General features: G+C 41.9%; 1 protein-coding gene across 2 annotated transcripts in view; it reads left to right on the top strand.

Moving 5' to 3' along the window:
• Positions 1–23,312, top strand: part of LOC309545327 (transient receptor potential cation channel subfamily V member 1-like) — a 119,591-nt gene that overhangs the window by 56,519 nt on the left and 39,760 nt on the right. For both annotated transcript variants that reach the window (XM_082244481.1, XM_082244480.1), the window contains exons 5-8: positions 9,291–9,431; positions 10,089–10,387; positions 17,958–18,134; positions 20,439–20,597. In XM_082244481.1, coding sequence (XP_082100607.1) covers positions 9,291–9,431; positions 10,089–10,387; positions 17,958–18,134; positions 20,439–20,597 — 776 coding nt within the window. The remainder of the gene's footprint in view (positions 1–9,290; positions 9,432–10,088; positions 10,388–17,957; positions 18,135–20,438; positions 20,598–23,312) is intronic.

Genomic DNA, 23,312 nt, shown 5'->3' with positions numbered 1-23,312 from the left:
AATTGTTGCTTTTTGTTTATAGCGCAAAAAATATAAATCGCAGAGGTGGTCAAATACCACCAAAGGAAAGCTCTATTTGTGGGGAAAAAAGGACATACATTTTATTTAGGTACATCGTCGCTTGACCGCGCAATTGTCCGTTATTTTAACACAGCGCTGAATCACAAAAAATGGCCTGATCATTAAGGGGGCAAATCCTTCCGGTCCAGAACTGGTTAAACATGAAACAAACAAGAGAGGGGGCCCTGCCTAATGCCTACCATTTGTTCCTTTCCTAGTAACATACAAACTAATAAAAACCCATTAATGTTAACCACTTGCCGACCCCCCGCCCTAGATATACTGCAGCAGGCTGGCTCAGCTGCGCTAACTGCCACACCTGTACGGCGGTTTGCGGAGCTTTCCCGTGCCCGCCACCATTAGGAAGCAGGGAAGCTGATCCACTGGGCCAAGGGACGCGATTGCTGCCGGGCACCCGCGATTGCTCCCCGCTGAGAGTGAATGATAGTCTGCTGTTGTAAACACAGCAGACCGTTGTTCTCTCTGGAATGAACACAGAGCGCCTGTGATCCTCCTATTTAGGATCACAGGTCTCTGTGTTGATTCCACAAGTCCCTCCCCTATACAGTTAGAAAACACTCACCAAGGCTCACACTTAATCCTTTGATCACCCCTGGGTTAACCCCTTCCCTGCCAGTGTCATTATTACAGTAACAATGCATATTTTTAGCACTGATTACTGTAGTAATGTGACTGGTCCCCCCAAAAGTGTAAAAAAATGTCAGTTAGGGGCCGGATCTGACCGCCGCAATGTCGCAGTCTCACTAAAAATCGCAGATTGCCGCCATTACTAGTAAAAAAAATAAATAAATAAAAATGACATAAATCTTTCCCCTAGTTTGTAGACACAATCATTTTTGCGCAAACCAATCAAAACACGCTTATTGGGATTTTTTTTACCAAAAATATGTAGCAGAATACATATTGGCCTAAAAGGATGAAAAAAATTAGATTTTAATTTTTCTGGGAATGTTATATAGCAGAAAGTGAAAAATATATTTTTTTTTCAGATTTGTCACACCTTTTTTGTTCATAATCATAACGCAAAAAATAAAAATCGCACAGGTCATCAAATACCACCAAAAGAAAGCTCTATTTGTGGGGAAAAAAAGGACATCAATTAAGTTTTTTAGGGTACAGCATTTCATGACCGCTCAATTGTCAGTTAAAGTAATGCAATGCAGTGTCGAATCGCAAAAAATGGCCTGGTCATTAAGTGGGCAAAACCTTAAGGTCCAGCAATGGTTAACAGCTATGCAAGATACAGACCTTCCATAGATATATAATTCACAATTGTTAGATTTTTTTGTACAGATAGGCCAATTCTGGTTTTATGGGATTGATAGGTAGCTGTTACTCTCCATACTGAAGAACACCTTTAAGTCCCTTCCCTGGAGTGGGGATCATCCTCGACTTCCCATAGAGTGACGACTACCTGAAACCCAAGTCATCAACTCGGCTGACTAAACAGCACCCATAAACAAACCTAGACCAATACCTAATGAAAGTTCACCTTTAAGTGATGGTCATCTATTACTGCCTGCAACTGAAAAGCAGTCATGATTCATCACTCCCCCAACCCACACCCACCACTTAGACTGATAGCCTGTCTCACCTGACTCCCTTGGGTCAAATTAGCACTCACCACCCATACTGGACTAATGTCCACCCATGTCTCCAAACAGCGTGTTAATCCTCATGACTTCTCCCTGTAATAATGACCAACCACATCCAACCTGAGACTGCTAATCATCTACCCACCCTTGACAACTCTCACTTAAATGAGCACATTAGACTGAATGCAAATCCTTACATCCTCCTTGAATTGATGACCAAAGACCACACCCAACAGACCACCACTCTCCTATTCCAACTGCTGAACACCAGCAACAAAACCCCTGGGCTTTTGACGTTTGCAGCTCTTACACCTGATGATCATCCGAAGCCTACTTTCCCTTTGCCAAAGTCTGAAAACACAAATTAGCTCCAAGAAGCAATTACAATTTTATTTTTCCAGTCCCTTTCACAATTTATCTTGTTTACCTTTTCATATTTTTCCTCACATGAAGCATGTGGCATACAGTATATAAGATAATAGATATGTTATTTTAACAAATATATTAAACATGCCAGTACATAGACACATCATTTAAAAGCAATGGCCTACAGATAAATTTAAGATTAGAAGAAAAAACATATTATAATGAGTTCATATGTAACTTCCAATGGCTTGAGAGATAATGGATAACAATCACAACCCATTTATGACAATTTTCCCTTAAATGCTATAATTTGGACTTGGATAATGGAGAGAACAACACATTATCCTTCTAATCCATAAATGACTGTCTTACCTCTTAATGGATTTAATTGTGGATGATCATTTGGGAATTGTCAAGCTGCTTTAAAAATGTAAGTTTAGCTGCGGCGGACATGTCTGAAACTAATAAAATCTCTTGTGAGATGAAGGGAAATGTAAGATATTCAAATTATTTAATATTTTGTCTATTCTGAAATCAATAACATTTAAACTTAAAGGCATGCTGTAGGCAGACAAAAAAAAAAAATGCTTGTTTTTTTTAGTAGTTATGATTGCCATTACTGGTTGCCACCACCTTCCTGTAAATGTATTTCCTGGTCTGTATAACCAATACTGGTAATATCAAGTCCGTCAAGTAATATGGTTGCTTTGAGTCAATTTTCTGGAACTACATTCCCTAAAGTTTTTCATCTTTGCTTACTGACATTTGAGCTTTAACATGCTTGGAAATCATTTTTTTTATTTCCTAACTTAATAGCCTAGGCGAGAATGACATGCGCCCCCCCCCCCCCTGGAGTCTGCGTATGCTCAGACGTGCAGCAGGACTTGGGGTACAGCAGAGCCCTGCAGCACATCTGTACACATGCAGATAGGAGGTAGAACAGGTATGGAAGTCTCAAACCTCTCCATGTCTGCAAATGTGTAGAAACCCCTTCTGCAGATGTGTAGGTGCTGCAGGGCTCTGATGAGACTGGAAGGCCAGGCAGGGGTAAGGGCTTATTCACACGTGTGTTGATTCTCAAACTGCTATTACATGTAAAGGAAGCACTGAATGGGGTTTCTCTAAAACAGTTAGTAAAAAAGCCCAACCCGAGGTGACCTTATTCTAGACCTAGTACGGACAAATGGGGATCGACTGTCTGACATTGAGGTGAGTGAGAATTTGGGTTCTAGCGATCACCGATGTCTTTAGTTTGATATTAAAACAAGAACTGAAAAGTCATATATACAAAAACAAAAGTTTTAGATTTCAAAAGCACAAATTTTACTGAAATGGGTAAATTTCTAAAAAATGAATTGAAAGGGTGGAGTAAAAGGACAGGAGTAAGAAATCAGTGGGCACTATTAAAGTCTATCATCCTGGAGGCAACTAGATTATATTTCAGGCAAGTTAGTAAGAATAAACAGAAGAAAAAACAATATGGTTCACTAAAGAGGTAAGTAGGATAATAAAGGGAAAAAATTAGCATATACTGTAAAAGATTCAAGGAAATAGCATAGAAAGAGGAGGAAATTGCTAAATCTATTAAGAAATATGAAAGAGATAAAAAAGCGATAAACCTATTTTAGGTACATTAGTGATAGAAGGAAAAAATTCAATGGGATTACTAAAATGAAACTGGGCACAACACATATGTTTAGGGAGACCTGAATGAAGCAAACCATTTAAACAATTATTTCCATTCAGTATTCTCAGAAATAAATTGCACTAGCAATAACAAGTTTGGGAATCATATTGATTCTAGTAATGATGGTTCATTTTTAGGATTTTTGGAGACAGAGGTAGCAGAGGAACTGGCTTGGTTAAAACTTAATACTTAAAACTTAATAAAGCAATGAGTTCTGATGGTATTCATCCCAGTGTTCTAAGAGAACTTTGAGATATAGTTGTTGGACTATGAACAGATATTTTTAATCAATCTCTTCTAACAGGAGAAGTTCCCCATGATTGGTGGACAGCTAATATTGTACCTATTCACAAGAAGGGCAGCAAGGTAGAAGATGGCAATTACAGGCCAGTGAGTTTAACATCAGTTTTAGTCAAGTTAATGAAATTACTCCTGAAAAAAAGGATCATTGATCACTTGAAAATACACAACTTGCTGGATCTAAAGCAGCATGACAAGACTGAGGGCAGATCTTGTCAGACTAATCTGATTTAATTTTTTCACTATACACTATATTATCAATGTTTTGGACCAGGGTGGGGCTGTGGACATAGCATAACTTGATTTCAACAAGGCATATGATACAGTTCCACATAATGATCTAATACAAAAGTTGTACAAGCTAGGACTTAACCCTTAGGTGGTTTAGTGGATATTCAATTGGCTAAAGGATAGATACCAGAGTGTGGTTGTAAATGGGGCTCACTCACAACAGAGAGCAGCAACTAGTGGAGTATCTCAAGGCTCTGTACTAGGCCCTGTTCTAATTAATCTAAATATAACAAAAGGTTTGTTGGGCAAGATATGTCTTTTTGATGATGACACAAAGGTGTGTAATAGGGTTGATATTCCTGGAGGTGTCTGTAACATGGAGCATGAATTGGCATTGCTGGAAGATTGATCAAAGCAGTGGAGACTGCACTTCAATGTTTCTAAATGTAAACTAATGAACCTAGGGAAAAAGAATCCCCTGACAGAATACAACATTGGGGGTACAGTGTTGGCCAGCACTACAGAGGAAAAAAAATTGGGGGTACTTATTTCAGATGATTGCAAATGAGCAGTGTGACCAGGCAATGGGAAAAGCAAATAGAATTCAAGGATGCATAACTAGAGGGATCACCAGCAGGAGGAAAGAGGTTCTGATTCCCCTATGGAGACCTTTAGTGAGACCCCATTTAGAATACTGTGTCCAGTTCTGGAGAACTCAGTTACACAAAGATATTGATAAAATAGATAGAGTCCAGACACTGTAACAAAAATAGTGAAAGGTTTGGGGGATAAAGCATATCGAGAGCAACTTCAGGAACTTAATGTGTACAGTCTGGAGAAGAAGGGAAAGGGGAGACATGATTGAAACCTTTAAATACAATATGGACAGGGGGGCAGTTTTTTTCAATATGAAACCAAAATCAAGAACACAGGGACATGACTAACTAGGGGAAAAATTCAAAACTGATCTTAGAAAGTATTCATTTACTGAAAGGGTAGTTGATGCTATGAATAAACGACTAGCAGAGGTAGTGAGACAGTCAACAGTAAATGGCTTCAAGCATACTTAGGACAAACATAGATTTATAGTCAGACAATAAAGTTAATGAAAAAAACAAAAAAAAAACAAACAAAAAAAGAAATAAAATGGGAAGACTCGATGGACTAATCTACCTTTTTCTGCCGTCACTTTTCTTTGTGTTGCTTGAACGAAAAATTAGAGCCACAACTCCTAAGTTGAATTAATTTATTAGTACATGACAGTGAGTATTGTTCTGATGTTTTCTTATAATCATATGGACAATATTTTTAAAATTAGAAGCATACTGACAACTAACTACACCTTCACTAAAGTTTGCAAATTCCCTTAATTTACCTTTGTTGAGTCCTGTTCCATAAATTGTTAGCTTAATTATTTCCAGTTCATCACATGTAGTCCTGCAGGTTCCGGTCATGTGACTGTGTTATGCATTATATCAGTCAAATGCATAAGTCACTTTCTAGAGGTAATTAAGAACAACATTAGACAAGACTGCTGAGACATCAACTGGTCCTCCTGCAATGGAGTGATGTTGTTGATTCCAATGCTCTTTCCGCCTAGGAAATAAAAGTATTCAAGCTAATGCCTATTAGATTTCTGTCTCTGCTTCTGCTTGAATTGTGCCTTGGGAGTAATTTAGAGACAAAGGGCAGAGATATATGTATTATTAATGAAAAAACAATAGCGAAAGAGATACCATAAATGTTTTAAGGTAAATTCCATTCCTAAAGTGAATCAACTTTTTCTTTTTCATCACTCAAAATTATCTAAATTGGCTATAGCAAGGAAACGCTGTCTACACATATCCTAAAATCCCTTCTCTACCATCCTGGCTATCTTAATTACACTCTGTCACAAATCCCCCCCCCCCCCGTGTGTGATTACCAGCTTTCGGGTTCCATTAGTGCCACCAGTGTCACAGCCAATCACGGAGGTGGAGCTGTCTTAAAGGGCTAGCATGTGTGCAGGTTGGTGTTTTAAGCAGTGCATGTTCACGCCAGCAGCTGAGCCCTCTGTGCTTATTGGCCTCTCTAGTGCATTCCCAGTGATTTTCTGCTCTCTGGTGTCCTGACCCCTGTTGTCCTCAATGTCTTCTCCTTCCAGCATCCTGTCCAGCCCCAGAGTACCTTCAGTAACTCCCAGTGACCCCAGTGCCCTGTATTCTGCTCACGTTACCCATGAACTACAGTTTTTATCCTGACCCAGTGATCCTGTGCACTCCCGCCTGTATCCTGCTCCAGTAACCCTGTGCATTTTAATCTGTATCCTGCTTTTGTGATCCCATGGACTTCATCCTGCATCCTGCTCCAGTAACCCTGTGCACTCCATCCTGTATTCTGCACCTGTGACCCTGTACACTTCAGCCTATATCCTGCTCCAGTGAGTCCTGCACTCCAGCCTGTAGTTCTTCGGCAACCCTGCCTGTTATAGACCTTACTATAACACCTCCATGTTCCCAGCATCCTTGTGCTTAAAGAGACTCATACATTCCTGCATACCTGTACTAAGTCTCTGGTAGCAGCCTACTTGAGTGACAGCAAAACTCATAACCCATCACACCCTGTGGTGCACTCTGATAAGAAAGGTTGGTTCCTTAGATCCTGTGACTTGGCCCTTGGCCCTCACCTTTGCTGAACAAGCAGGCAAGCTGACTCTTTCCTTATATTACCACCAGATATCCAATCTCTCCAGTGTCCTTCCCCTTTCTGTAATTCTGTGATGCTCTCTGTGTCTCCACTGTCTAGGCTCAGCTGCTGCTGCCAAGTCCAGGTTGGCCAGTCTACCCCAGGTGGAAACAGACCACCCATACGTGACACTGGTAGACCCAAATCAATGGGGTGCTTTCACATGTACTTCTCTGAAATTAAGAGCATTGGATCACACCCTGCTGTACTTTCTTTTGGACTACCACTATAGTTATACTGGTGCTATGGTCAAAGAAATGCCAATGTCAGTGGAGGAAAGCCAGCCACACTGAAATGTTCAAACTTGCAAACAGGAACACCCTGGGATTTAGAACTGCTGGAACTTTAGAAAAGACAACAAAGCATACTCTTTCATGTAAATGATCTGTTACTAATATAGTATGCTGATGGAAAAAGACAACTATGAGCTCTTTTAGGTAACTGTGTCCAACTCCTTCAGTCTGCATGGAAGCCTTTTGGACTTAGTGTTTTAATAAAATTAAATGGATATGTCAATGAGAAAAAATTTGCAGTTTTTCTAAATTTCTAGACAGCAATATGGCAATATGAAAAAACAGACTATAGTTAATTTTCTCACAGCATACTTTTTTTTTGGTCATGGTTTAAAGTACTCAAGCTAGAAATTTAGCATGAAAGCCAAGCAACAAGCACTTTCAGAAGGGAGCCATCAATAATATATATGTCATAAGAGATTTCCTTTGGGTCTGATTTACAGTTCACTTCCTAGTGCCTCTAAGACCAAGAACTGAGCAATCAAGACCACCGATCACTCAGTTCTCTGTCTTCACTGAGCAGAGAGCTTGTGACTGTAAGTCACTGGCTCTCTATTCTGCCCCTTCAGTGCTGACTGGAGCACTGGGCTGTGGTAGGAGTTGAAGCGGCTGGCTCATGCCCTCAGTAGCATGTGGAGTGGTTAAGCCAGCTGCCAGTCAGGGATCTGGTTGGATCCCAGCATTAAAGTCAGGACCTCTCCAGATCTTGAAACGGCTGACTGACATCAGCCAGAAGTGGTGTCATGTACCTGGTGGGGCGCCTGATGTGCTGAGCAAGGCCTCTCTTACACCTCTGGCTCAGGTCCCCTAACTGAGTAGACAGGTGGTGCAGGAGCGCAGAGTGGCACAAGTGCCTGTTGGTCTTGCTAGTAGTGAAGCCCATAGGATGTCCAGGCCAGGCAACGGGAAGCTAGTGGTGAACCACAGCGGAGTAGGCGAGCTGGGTCATGGCAGGTCAGCAGCAAGTAGAACAGGCTGGCACTGACAGCAGCAGACTGGTGAGGTACAGGCTGGCAGCAGACAGATGCTTGCACAAAGAGCCAGCAGCAAGTTGAATAGCAGTGGAACCAGGCAAGCCAGGTCAGATACTGGTAGTAGGATCAGGTGCTGAGGTGCAGGCAGAAGCGTAGTCAGGGTACAAATCGGTAACAGATCAGCAGTGTAAAAGCCAAGGGAGCAGGCAGAAATGGAGGTCAGAAGACCAGCTGGGGTCGGTGCAGGCAGAGTTTAAGGAATAGTCAAGACAAGCAGTTCAGCAACTGGAATCAGATGCAGAACGCAGATTGCACTAGAATGCTGTAGACTAGACAGCACTGGAGCTAAGCATTGACTCTTAAAGAGCTCATTTAGCTCCATGAACTGTCACAGATGTGCGTGCCTGTGCAAGCAGATGCACACTTGCACGTGGATGTGCACGTGCACATTCTAAGTGCATGTGAAGGGCAAGGAACTGGCCTGTGACTGTGCACAGGAATCGACCCAGAGGGTGTATCTATAATACAATATATACAACAAAGGGGAAAACACAGATAAGCAGGGTACGACAGGAGATGCTAATCAGCCAGGAGGATGAATCAGGATGGGATCAGAACTGGGATCAGGAATAAGGAGAGCAGATATAAATAGCAGTGTACAGGATGCAGGTACTGGAACAGGATTGGGGTAGGAATCAGGATAAAGATCACTAACAGGATCAAAGTTGGGAGCTGAGCATCAATAACCAGGTACATGGCACATAGGCAAAACACTGGGGTTCTGAAAGAAGCTAGAGGAGGGGTGATATATCTTCCTTAGCAGCCATAAGCAGGTGGAGAGTTATTATTGGGATCTACTGCCTACTGTGAGACAGCCACTGATGGACACCAGAAGTACACCTGTCAGCTCTGGGAACCACAATGCCACCAGCAGGTGATCCAGCTCCTGACAATTGGGTACTGATATTGAAGGCAAATGTAGCTTATTTATTAGTGCTACATAATCAAACATATGATGTTTTTTTCTGTGTCACCCCAGGACAGACAGCACTCCACATAGCTATTGAGAAGAGAAGCTTCCAACTAGTCCAGCTGCTGATGAAACACAAAGCTAATGTCCATGCCAAAGCGGAGGGCACATTTTTTCAGAAGAAGAAAAAAGGAGTCAGTTTTTACTTTGGTAAGATGTCACAAGCATGTTCTTGATAACCCGAGTAATTGCAGAAGTAACTAAAGTTAACCCTAATAAAAAATAAAAAAACCTACTGTATAGAAGGCATAAAAAAAAAAAAAATCTGACTAAGTTTGTTGCATCAAATTCCATATGTTATACATATTTTACATTCATGTATATTTCCTATTAACTAGTACCAATGCATAGAGGCTGTAGTGTAGAGGCTTCACATTGGTGTGAATGGGTCATTAGAACCATAACAGGCAGCTGACCCTGTCATTAATGACATATCATAAGCAGTATCAGCAAATAGAGACAGTTATGTTTCCTCGCCAGCCCCAAACATTAGAGAGTAGAGAGGGATAGACACCTTGGTGGTATGCCCAGAAAGGAAGTGACTCCATAAGAAAAGGTTAGTGGCCTATTATCATTCCTGTTGCAGAATTGATTTTTTGACACTAGCTTTAGGCAAGGACCAAATAAGCGCCTATTGTGTAAATCAGATTTTGCAAAAACAGAGCATGAGATGAAACTTCTGTCATCCCCAAAAATTATCCTTAGGTTTACTGCAAATATTTTTTTTTTCACTTTCGGAAAGACATTTGTAGATGTGGAGGGATTGCAGATTCTATTGACTAAAGTTTGAAATATTTTTATTCACAGGTGAACTCCCTCTATCTCTTGCTGCCTGCACTAACCAGCCCAATATTGTTGACTATCTCTTAAACAATCCCTATCGTAAGGCTGACTTAAAAGCCAGAGATAGTCATGGGAATACAGTCCTGCATGCTCTGGTTTTAGTAGCTGATAACACAGAGAAGAACACTAAGATAATCACTAAAATGTATGATGACATTCTGAAGAGATCCATAACAATCGATCCAGAGATGAACCTGGAGGAAACTCCCAACTGGGAAGGTCTAACACCATTGAAGCTAGCAGCCAAAACTGGTAAAATTGAGGTTAGTATAAAAGACAATTTTGTAACCTATATAAATTTTTTTATTAATCGAGTTAAATCTGAACTTTGGCCGAAAACACAGTTTAACACAGTACGCTGTAAAAATGAATGAACATTAACCACTTCTGGACCGGAAGGATTTGCCCCCTTAATGACCAGGCCTTATTTTGCAATTCGGAGCTGCGTTATTTTAACGGACAATTGTGCGATCGTATGACGCTGCACCTAAATAAAATTGATGTCCTTTTTTTCCCACAAATAGTTTTGTTTTGGTGGTATTTGATCACCTGTGCGATTTTTATTTTTTGCGCTATAAACAAAAAAATGGCGACAATTCTAAAAAAAAAAAAAAAAAAGAAAAACAATATTCTTCAATTTCTGCTATATAACATTCCCCAAAAAAAAAAATCAAAATTTTTTTAACATTTTAGGCCAATTTGTTTTCTGCTACATATTTTTGGTAAAAAAAATTGCAATAAGCGGATTTTGATTGGTTTGCGCAAAAGTTATCGCGTCTACAAACTACGGGAAAGATTTATGTCATTCTTTTTTTTTTTTTTTACTAATAATGGTGGCAATCTGCGATTTCTAGTGGGACTGCGACATTGCGACTGACAAATCAGACCCCTAAATGACATTTTTGACACTTTTAGGAGGACCAGTGACGTTATTACAGTAATCAGTGCTAAAATATGCACTGTTACTGTAATAATGACACTGGCAGGGAAGGGGTTAACACTGTGGGTGATCAAGGGGTTAAATGTGAGCATAGGGGAATGATTTTAACTGTAAGGGGGCGGGGCTTTTGAAATTATCACAGACACCTGCGATCCTACATAGAAGGATCACAGGCACTCTGTGATCATTACAGAAAGAAGAACGGCCAGCTGTGTTTACAACAGCTGCCTGTCCTTCTCTCTCAGCAGGGAACGATCGTGGGTGCCAGGTAGCAATCGGAGCCGCCTGCCCCATGCATCGGAGTCCCCGCTGCTAAGTGGCCATCTTTGTCCGAGCAACAATTGTATGAAGGCTTCCCTGTGTGTTTCTTGCCGTGTGCTCTACATCTGATCTCTTTGTACCGACTTTGGCTTGTTCACCTGACCATCCCTGTCTGCTTGTTGCCCCGACCTTCAGCTTGTCCTTCTGACCATCCCTATCCGCTTGTTGCCCCAACCTTTGACTTGTTCTCCTTACTATCCCTTGTGGCCCTGTACTGCTGCTTCCTCTCCATCCACCAGAGCCAGCCGTAAGCGTGAGCTGGGAGACCCTGAGGGCCATGACCTGGAGTCAGCTGCAGCTAAGTCCATCCTCACCATCAGAGGCTTTGGTGAAAACCTGCTGGCTCTTAGACTTCGCGCCCTGGGGAATCTTATGCTCTAGCTGCCTGTCCAGGACGGTGGCTGCGATCCTGTTAGCTGCTTTTCTGAACCATTGACCCTCAGCAGTCAGCCGTTGGGTTCATAACCTCCATGGTGCGCTCCCTGTCACTTGCTCCCACAGGTGAAGCTGACACTCTGCTCTTCCCCATTCTACTGTTTTTGTCTCATTTGAAGATATTTCCTACCAATTCCTAACCCGGTGGCTGGGAGACAAGAGACCTCTTACAGCACCAATTTCTACAGAGTCCAAGTCCTGCATGTTGTGCAACTGGAAAATGTTTTCCTCAAGATCCTCAAAGATCATGAATATAATTCCCTCTTCAAAAATTCTTCTCCAAGAAACAAATCCAATCGGATTACCAAATTGGTACAATCAATTCGGAATTCGACTACTTTCAGATCACCTTGGTATCATATACATGCTCCAACTCTATCGGATTGCATGGACCCTGCAACCGAATTTTTTATTATTTCCGCTTCTCCCTTCTCTACTCAATAGTCTGTAAGGACTATTCTAATTAATAACTTTTCTGTACCAATATCCACAAATGACCTTTGGCCCCCCTTTACCTTTTGATGACCTTTGACCGCATGTCTGGACCAATGGTATCCGACTTTGTGTCTCCCACCCTGACCCATCCCACATCTCCCCACAGGAATTTTTCTTCCTTGTATTATATTGCTGCAACCTTAATCTAAAATGCTCTAAATTATTATCTTGTTACTATAATTTATTGATTTCCTTAGGGTTTACACTGTTCGCACAATGTATTTCCCTTTCGATACATGTTCCTTTTATACCGATGTAATAATCTGTATCCACTTCCTTTTGCCTCCCCATAAGAAATTCCAGTGGCTCCCGGCACAGAAAGCCCCGATCGGGGCTCTTGAAACTGAATGGTCGGTGTCCTCACCCTCCTGTATCCCGCACAGGGACTTCAGCTTCTAAATCTGTGTCGGCGGCCTCGCAGGCACGTCCGCACGGCTACAAGGGATGCGCCCTGACAGTACGCAGGCGCACATCTTGCCGTGCTACGGACTCCACCTGTTTGGCATCACGCAGCGCATCATTGCGCATGTGCGGCTGCCTTTAAAAGGCCGGGGAACACTCCGGGTGCCTCAGTCTCTCCCACACCGAGGGAGGAGATGGACCCGGAGCGCATATGCTGCCTTTACTTGTGACAACTTCTTCTCAAACGTAAGTCCAACATGTGAGGGGATCTCTTTACATCCCCTCAAGAATTTTGGGAATTTCTTCACCTCCGTTATATTGAAGATAACAACAATTATTACTCACCCTAATAATTTTACATATTCCCTAAATTGATAGACGATCTCAATCAATGTGGATTCTGCCAGTCAAACCACATTGGATCCTGGATCGGGTCATTCGGTTCAGAAAGTAAATACTACTAGAAATTAAGCCTTCCAAATACCTTTTATACTCTTTCAATGTACTCATGCAGCATATTTGTTCCTGCAGCACCTGGACAAAACCTGGGAAGGCATGGTCTTAGGAAGTGGACAAAACAATTGTATGTTAACCCACACATGTGTAAACTATATTATGTATGTTTTCAGTACAATATTGCCCAACTTGATACCCCCTTCTTTTGATTATCTGTAGAATCGGTGAAATATCCTTGATAAAGGCCAAATTAGGCCGAAACATGTCGGATCACCGATCTGGCACCTCCTCTGCACTCATCCCAGTCTTCTGACATGAGGAACAGCAAGACCACATACAATCCACTTTTAAGTCACTTATTGCCACATGCAAAACACACTTTATTTCTTCCTCTTCACTGCACAATGGGACTTTACCCATTAAAGTCACCATTTAATTGTTGTATATATATTGCCAAATCGCAATAAATTTTGTATATTATACTACCCTTGCTTATTCTCCTGTACTCCTGCCCATAAAATCCCATATTTGACTTGAGGCACCAAAAAACCACAAATGAATATAATTCCCTTCATAGGGGTGTCATGGTGAAGGCACATGAGCTTCTAGACAATAAAACTAAAATAAATGCATTTATGATTTATGGTAGCCTTTACAAGTCATTTCGAGTTTCAATGGCTTTGAGATCCTTTATATGAACATTTAAAATGCAGATTCCAAATGCAATCTGTACACTTATGATTTGTTGTAGTTTCTTTATCTTCTCATAACTTCTCCCCCACCATCTATAAATGTACATTACCTATTGACCAAGAGGCACGGAGGTGACCAAGCTGTGTTGCTTAGCTGCAATAGAGGAATGTCCTTTGGAGTTTGAAAAAACCTTCCCTTGCCCCCCCATGCCATTTCATCTGTTAGCCTTTGTTATTGTCCTTGTTATTTGTCTCACGTTTGTTAGCTTTTTGTGTTTAATTATGGTAGAAAAATCATGGTCAATGACATTAAAAAGGATGTTTTAGAGGGTAATTTAACAAAATGAATTCCTAAAATGTGTCAGACGTCTGAGAATAAAATAAAGGACATTTAGGTAGCGTCTAGCTGATCTGCATATCTTAGTGTCTCAAATGTTTCAGTGAAGGACAATAGGAACATGTTTTTATGAGTTTAAAGTCAATTGCCTGAAATAAAAAATTGGCCTAAAATATATTTGTTGTAGTTTTTAAGGTAAAGGTAAAATCAATGCTTTATTTTAGAGAAGAATTGTTAACAGGTTTGTTTGGATGGGCAATAGATAATGAAAATGCAAGTTATTTCAACGTTTTGGCCTTTCTTTTGTCTTTGAACTGTCATACTAATTACTGTGGATCAGCTGATTCTGGCACTAGGATATTGGTGTCTGTGTAGACCTTGCACAGAATGAGGTGAGAATATAGAAGAAGGGTTTATTTGGTATTAGGGCCTAATTTATGGGTTCAGTTAAGTTAACGTTACATTTTAGGAGTTACTTAAAGATTAGGTGTTGACAGGGAGTTTAAGATTTAAGGGCCAGGTTTTGGGGTTGGTGAAAGTGTTAGGACTATGGGAGGTGTACGAGCTAAGTACCAGGTTGGTGGTTAAGTATTAAATGATGACTTAAAGTGACATTAAAGGTTCATAAAAAAAAGAAATAAATAACAAACATGTCAAACTTACCTGCATGATTTTGCACAGAGCAGCCCCAACCCTCCTCTTTTCGGTCCCCTGCCAGCGCTCCTGGCTCCTCCTTTTCAGCCAATGCCTCCAATTGCTCTGGGAGAACTGGTGCGTTCTCACTCTTGAACCTTGCTCTACATGTCCATAAGAAACACAGAGCCATGGCTCTGCCACCTCACTCTGTCCTAATCGGCTTATTGGCTGTGATTGACAGTAGCAAGAGCCAATAGCTCCCGCTGCTGTCTCAGCCAATGAGGAATAAAAGAGGAATAGAATGCATAAAGGTAAAAAACCTTGAGCTAACCACTTCCGGACCGGAAGATTTTCCCCCTTAATGACCAGGCCATTTTTTTGCGATTTGGCACTGCGTTACTTTAACTCACAATTGCGCGGTCGTGCGACGCTGTACACAAATAAAATGTATGTCCTTTTCCCCCCACAAACAGAGCTTTCTTTTGAGGGCATTTGATCACTTGTGCAATTTTTTTTTTTTTTGCGCTATAAAATTTTTCATCATTTTAGGCCAATTTGTATTCTGCTACATATTTTTGGTAAAAAAAATCCCAATAAGCGTATTTTGATTGGTGTTCGCAAAAATTATTGCATCTACAAACTAGGGGAAAGATTTATGCAATTTTGATTTTATTTTTTTACTAGTAATGGCAGGGATCAGCGATTTTTAGGGGGACTGTGACATTGCGGCAGACAGATTCAACACCTAACTGACATTTTGACACTTTTGGGGGGACCAGTGACATTACTTTAGTAATCAGTGCTAAAAATATGCAATGTTACTGTACTAATGACACTGTCAGGGAAAGGGTTAACACCAGGGGCGATCAAAGGGTTAGATGTATGCCTGGGGGGTATTTTCTAACTGTGAGAGGGATTGGCTTATGGAATCATCACAGGGACCTGTGTTCCTAAATAGGAGGAACACAGGAGCTCTGAGTTGATTGCTGACTGAACAACGGTCTGCTGTGTTTACAACACACGGTGCGATTCCGGGTGCCCGGTGGAAATTGCGGCCGCCGGCCCCGTAGATCAGCTTCCCTGGTGGCGAATGGGCGCGCGTGCACCTTCCGTGGCGTGTGCGTGCCACCACGATAGCTCCCGTGAAGCGACTTTTTAGTATAGCAAGCACACTTCTTCCCCACAGCTTTATTAATTTCTATTGTTGGTCTTTACTGGATGGCTGGGGCCAGCATGAGTATGGACCATCCATAAGAATGAGTGAGACTGCCTGTATGTATGCACACTAGACACAGGATGAGGTCAGGATGTTTTTATTACAAATGCTGTGAGGCACCAGGTACAGACGCACAGTGAAGAACCTGGGAGTGGGGAGAAATGTCAGGATTTTAGCGTGTGGTCTGCACTCGGGTCTGCACCTTTATAGGACAACTTTTAGGGGATTTGTTTTAAAAGTCCTATTAAAGTATGTATTCATAACTCAAATTCTATTCTATTGCTCCCAGATTCCTCCAAATCTCTAAATATTTTGCTTTGCTGCTTTTATATGACTTCCTGTTAAAGAGTGGCTACGTTCATTCTTCATGGTCCCACTGTATGTAGGAACATAACCACCCTCTTTTGCTTGCTCTCAACATGAACTATGGGCTATAGGATCTGTAGGGCAGTATGCATGACTGCAAATGAATGTGCACTGGGTGAACTGACTCTGCCATGTCAGAGTGACCGAACTCTGCCATGTCAGGGTGACCCCACTATGCAGATTCTGGGTTAGGGGTATACATATATATATATATATATATATATATATATATATATCAAAAACTGCAAATTTTAAGAACTTTTTTTGCCTGATTCATAGTCCCTGGGGCATGACCCAGAACCCTAGGCACTTTTTTTGGGGCATTTATTGGATTTTAGGGCTTCAAAATGGTGTTTTTTGATTCCAGAAGTTCAGGTCCCATTGATTTCAATGGGGTTCTGGAATCTAAACCAAACTTTTAGGAAATTCGGGTGTTCTGGTCGAACCGAACTTTTCAAAAGTTCAATCATCCCTAGTCATTTGTAGCGCTTACCCCCACAGGAGCCATTAGTGATGAGGGGTTCTGCTACAACTCTCTTAACTGCTCGGTCCCCTCTGACACACTTGGTCAAAGACTAAGGCCGTTTACACCTGTGTAAATAAAGAATAAGAATAAGCTACCACTAAGTAAAATTACACAGGAATTAGGCCACAACATATTGGAGCTAAATAATTAAATATTTTAAGGCAATGCCAACAAAAAAGGGATTCATAAATAAATATGTATTTACACTGACTTGAGAGCACCATAAGGGGTGAAATGGTTGATTACCCACTAGCTAGCTCTCAAAGGTTATAACAAGATTTAATTAAACTGCAGATGGATAACTAGAGTCTCTAAAGAACATAAACCAATTCAGAAGAATTAAAGGGGGCCTGGTGTACTTCTTGTGCATATAACCCCAACAGCGGGTGGGCATAAGTGTTTCTAGTATAGAGGTACCCCAGAGGTGGTAGAAAGTACCTTGCACCCAGTGATTAAAATTTGCTGGCTTTTGGTGGGGTCCTTCTGTAGGTGGTGCATTGCCCTTTTAAGAGTTTGGTTGGATGGCAGGAGATAGTTCACTCCTGTAGCCTGCTCTGTGTACACAATAGACCAGCGGGGAGGGGGGCAGTCCAGGGGTTATAGAGGAGGAAGAGAACACTTCCCACTCAGAGTCCTAGAAAGTTCAGGATGAGGGAGCACTTTTTTTTTTCTCTAGCAGACTAGGGAAGTAGTAGAAGTAGAACCAGGCTTTTATTACTGTCCCAGTTGCAAGCCCTAATTCCTATCCAGTGTTCCTGTCTGGTATGACAGTACTGTAAGGAACTCTTATCAGTGGCAGTGCAGACAAAAATAAAATCCTGGCAGAGGTTCTAATCTTTCCTCATTCTAAACAAAATTTGTGATCCAAAATAACTGGGGAACAAAGGTATTATAAAATATCCACATTTGCTGAGCAGTCATCCTCCAAAAAAGAATGCTTATTTGAGGTTTGCTTCCTTGAAATGGAATGTTGTTGCTTATATAAAAACTTATCAACTGTCTGTCTTTCAGTTATTCAAGCACATACTGCGGAGAGAGATCACAGAGCCAGAATATAAACATCTGTCTCGTAAGTTCACGGAATGGACGTACGGCCCAGTGCACACCTCTCTGTATGACATGTCATCTGTGGACTCGTATGAAGCTGACTCTGTGCTAGAAACCATTGTATTCAACAGTAATGCCAATGTGAGTAAGATGCTGTGGGTTAAATTGTTTCCATGTAGCAAAGGGCATATAGGAAAATACATTTTTTGCCATTTTTTTCACATTACCCAAATGGCCTAAAATGTTGTTACTGTTTAGGACTGCCATCCCAATTGTCCTGCACTACTGTCTACAAAGAGAATATGCGGCATTTAGCAGGATTTGTAAATGCTGTGGTTCATTATTTCTAGCAAATCTTTGGACAGGTCTAAAGCTGACCATACACAGCTTGAATTTTCACCAATTTGGCAAGACTTAGCTGAAATTTGAGCTGTGGGCAGGGGAGGACTGGGCCAGGGGGCAAGGGGGCAAGTGCCTCCAGGGCCCCTCTAATGCCCTGCAAAAAGGCTGCACCGCTTCTGCCACAGACATGCCTACTGTGTCTGAGCAGAGGCCGGTTCCATGCCCCACTGGAGACTCTCCTCCCCCTGCCAATCCCAACCGAGCTCTCCCAGCTCCCCCCAAACGCCCCTTGGCCGGATTTTGCCAGTGAGTAGAGAGTACCTAGAGCAGGGCTTCAGCCTGGAATGGGGGTCAAGGGGAGGACAGGAAGAGGGGGAGTGGGAGGGGGGCCGAGTCGCTGCACCATGGGCCTCTGGTTTGTACTTGCCCCTTGGGCCAAAAGTTGCCAGCCTGCCCCTGGCTGCGGGTATCTCTGTTGGCAGCACCGGCAAACTTCGAGTGAAAAATCAAAAGGAGTTAGGCGGAGAATTGTCATATAGCAGGCAACCAGGGGAGACAGCACTACATGGGTTTGTGAAATCTTGATGGTGATCAACTAGTACCAGAAGCGATAACCAAGGTAACAGTTTATTGTTCAATCAAAGTGATAGACACAAGTCAATATGAAATATGATACCAGGCTGTTCCAGTTCGGTGGGGACCAATGAATGACTGCTGGGTCCACTCTGCAATCAGGGAACAAAGCCGCTGGAAGATGGATCATTTACTGGTCCCCCCCAAACTAGAACAGCCTGGTATCATATTTCATATTGACTTGTGTCTATTACTTTGATTGAACAATAAACTGTTACCTGGGTTATCGCTTCTGGTACTATTTGATCACTGTCAAGATTTCAAAAACCCGTGTAGCGCTGTCTCCCCTGGTTGCCTGCTATATGGTCATTTTGTACCGCTCCCTAGCGGCAGCACCAGTTTTGTTTGGGACATCACATAGTGAACTCGCCGCAGCTGCCAGTGGAAGGGGCACCTTGTTTGTTGAGGTTGAATATTGTCAGCCTAACAGAGACTGCATCCTATCAGATGAATACAAAAACTGGCAGTGCAGATTCCTCCATTTATCTTTTTTAGCATAGATGGAGGAAGCTTTTGTATTTCTCTTGTTGAGCATGGGGGCTTAATAAGAAAAATATATGAGTGTATAGATAGCCTTATGTTAGCCATATATTTGTAAATTTCTCTTGTTTAGTCCAGCAGGCTTCAAACCAAACAGCATGGATGGAGGATCTGCACTTCTGGCTGTTATATTTAGGCTAAATACCCGAACAGTGACTGAATTGGATTAGATGCCATCAGTCAGCCTATGGGATACATAGGGGTAGATTTACTAAAAGCAAGTGCAGTTGCTCTAGATCTGAGAGGAACATCCAAGGAAAATAAAAAAACAGCATTTATGGTTGCACATGATTAGATGATAGAAATCATTCCCTTATTTCAGAGCTCCCCCTCAGATCTAGCGCAACTGCACTTGCAGTGCCTTTAGTAAATCAACCTCATTGTATGCAAGGGATACATAGCTATTTATCACCCAAAGTGGATGTCATCACTGCTTTACTCATTAAAATTGCAACTTTTACATTGACTATCTTAGTCTGTGACAGTTCTTTAGATGTTAATATTGGATTTAAACAAACATGCGTTGATACCTGTACCACTGTACAGTTGGAAATAAGTGCCGCAGTCACATACTGCAATACTTTTATTTTTTCCTTGAGAGAATACAGTTTTACAAGCACTGTTTTCTGTTACAAGTTTGTTTTTTTTCTTTCAACAAGAAGAGAAACTACCCCAAGAATATTTAATTTTCCCCTATTCTCACAACAGCTATTTAATTTGCATAGAACAAAAATGTACATGCAGTTTTGCAGGAGCAGAAAGCTATTTTTTTTAAAAATAAATAGACCCCAAAACAAACCCTAAAAATAAAATTTCTCTTATTTGCTCTATTTGTCTGTTAAATATATAATTGAAAGTGTTTGATCTGTCTTGTCTGTTCAATAAGTGAAAATGGGCTGTCACATTGATATTCCTGATCTCTATCTCCAGAATCGGCATGAAATGATAGTGTTGGAACCCCTCAACCATTTGATGCAGGAAAAATGGGATTCTTATGCTGGCAAGATATTCTATGTGAAGTTTTTGCTCTATGTTTTGTACATGATCATATTCACAGTGACAGCGTATCACAGGCCCCTCGAAGGACAGGTGAGAAATTAACCAAAATGTATCTACATGTGTAAAGGAAAAGTGTAAACCAGCAGTGGACCAATCTGCTAGATATTCTAATCTTCCTATAAGCCACATAATTGGGGACATTTATGAAAATCACTTAGGGGCATATTTATAAAGCAGTGAATTCACCAAACTGCTTATGTACTGTGTATTAAAACAAATTCACCACAAAGATTTACCTGCAGTAAATGTTGCATTTATAACTTAGTGCCTCTTAATGCAGTATGGCCCAATTTCTTTTGGTTTGCTTTACTCTCCAAAAAAGTAAAGAATGGGCACAGCGGCTCAGTGGTTAGCACTTCTGCCTAGCAGGCTGCACTGGGGTCATTGGTTCTAATCCCAACCACAGCACTACCTACCTGGAGTTTGCTTTGGGGGGAAGGAGGGGAGGGGGGTATTGTAAAAATTCTCTCACACCTCTGCCTTGCTTTTGCTTGATGGCAATGGGCGGGAGGGTGAGTTCTCCATTAGGTCTGCCTCCTTTGTGATTCATCATTGACCAAAAAATGGGCATGGCCATATTTGGGTAATGCAGTCAGCAAGCATCCCACCCTTTTGTTTACATTCAGCTTTCAGCATGGGAATCTACCAGCTAGTAGCTTAATGGGGCCAGAGATGAGTCATTGGCGACCACCGGCATCCTAACAACTATGAGCCCTGTACGGGAAGCTGTCACATTGATGACAAGTTCCAAGCACAAGTGCCCCACTCTGAGCACTAGCAATAAATTACAATGGCAATAGTTAACCTATATAATTTAATATGCATTCACTACTTTGTCTGATGACTCTTTTTGGGGTGTAGAAGCAACAGTAAGAGTGTAGCAGCTTCACTCCAGGGATTTCTGGTTTATGGCAGTATTGTATACAGGATATACACATTAAAGTCAGCACAGTGCTGCAGCTGATGTTTTTTGTTTTCCTTTTACCTGTACCAAGCAAGACAAGACCTTAGGCTGCATTCACATGTCAGCGTATGATCGCGGGCAGAACCGCCGTGGTTCCGCCCGCGATTCGGAGATTTATTGCAAATCGCGGGACGCCTAGCGTTGCCCGTTGATTTCCAATAGCCCCCCAAACGCCGAGCGATGTTGCCGCGATTTACGCCCGCCGAATCGCGGCAACATCGCGCAAACAAAATCGCGGGACGCAATACGCTCCAAAGAAGCTCTTGTACTTTTTTGGAGCGTATTGCGTCACGCGATTTTGTTTGCGCGATGTTGCCGCGATTCGGCGGGCGTAAATCGCGGCAACATCGCTCGGCGTTTGGGGGGCTATTGCAAATCAACGGGCAACGCTAGGCGTCCCGCAATTTGCAATAAATTTCCGAATCGCGGGCGGAACCGCGGCGGTTCTGCCCGCGATCATACGCTGACATGTTAGGAAGAGCTGGAATAGAGGGAATAGAGAAGAGAGCACCCAACGACTGTGCATTCCTTACATAAATAATGAGAGCAATCAAGTCATGACCACAGTTAGTGTCAACAAATGCACAGGAATATAGTACTGTAGTGGAGGTCTGCCAACTGCTGAACACTCCTTGTATTGACAGAGTATTGAATCATTTCTGTTTTTAGATGTAACATTTTAGATCAGTGTTTTTTTTTTAAACATTTATTTATTTCAGATACTTAAAGAAGAACTGCAGCCTGCTCACATAATTTGTAATAAAAACATATTTACCATTTCAAAGCTTCCCTCCAAGCACTTTGCATATTATTTTATATATACTGTGATTCTGTAGTTGGCAAATATGCTGCAGAAATCTCCCTCTACTAAGTCTGGCTGCATTTGAACTGTGGGCAGCTGAAGCTTCTGCCTGTTCATTTCCTGGATTTTCACAGACACACACACACACACACACACACACATATACCACATATACACACACACATATTTACAGACACACAGATACACACATACACAGACACACACACACACATATATATATATATATATATATATATATATATATATATATATATGTAAAAGGGTATACTATAAGTGTTAGAGCATATAGCTCCCACTATGCCGACACACTAGCAGCGCTAAAAAAAGTCCACAGCATATATGAACTGCAAATAAATAAATAAATATATATAAATATATATATGTGCAGGAGAAACCATAAAGTTCATGAATAAAGTCCCAGTGTTATCCAAAGGATGTAGATCCCAAGACTGTGAATCCTCAAAACTCGTCACCAACCGAGTGTACAGGAGACCTCCACCTCACCACCGTGTGCACCCTTAAGATTGGGAACTCACCAGATACAAACTGTAAATGCGCCAAATCAAATGGTACATTCAACCTCCCGACCTCCTCCGTGGTGGCCCGCTGCTCGGTACCCAGCCTCGAGCCTCCGGGTCTGGCGTCTGACTTCAGCTTCCTACGTGACCGCGTGACCATGCCCTGACGCGTTTCGTCAGCAAATGACTTCAACCTTGGTCACGCGGCCACGTAGGAAGCTGACGTCAGACGCCAGACCCGGAGGCTCGAGGCTGGGTACCGAGCAGCGGGCCACCACGACGGGGAACGGCTACAGAACGCAGGTCTTCCTTCTTTTGTTCTACGCTGATATGTATATACTTTTGTAAGTGCAATGTGTGAGGGATCTTTATGTGTGGGGAAATAAAGTTCATTATACAGGATTACGCTATGTGACCTCATTACTTTACATGCATTACGG

This window comes from Pelophylax lessonae, assembly GCF_965119305.1.
Source record: "Pelophylax lessonae genome assembly, chromosome: 2".
In the NCBI taxonomy this organism is placed as follows: Eukaryota; Metazoa; Chordata; class Amphibia; order Anura; family Ranidae; genus Pelophylax; species Pelophylax lessonae.
This window is presented reverse-complemented; position numbering and strand designations above follow the sequence as displayed.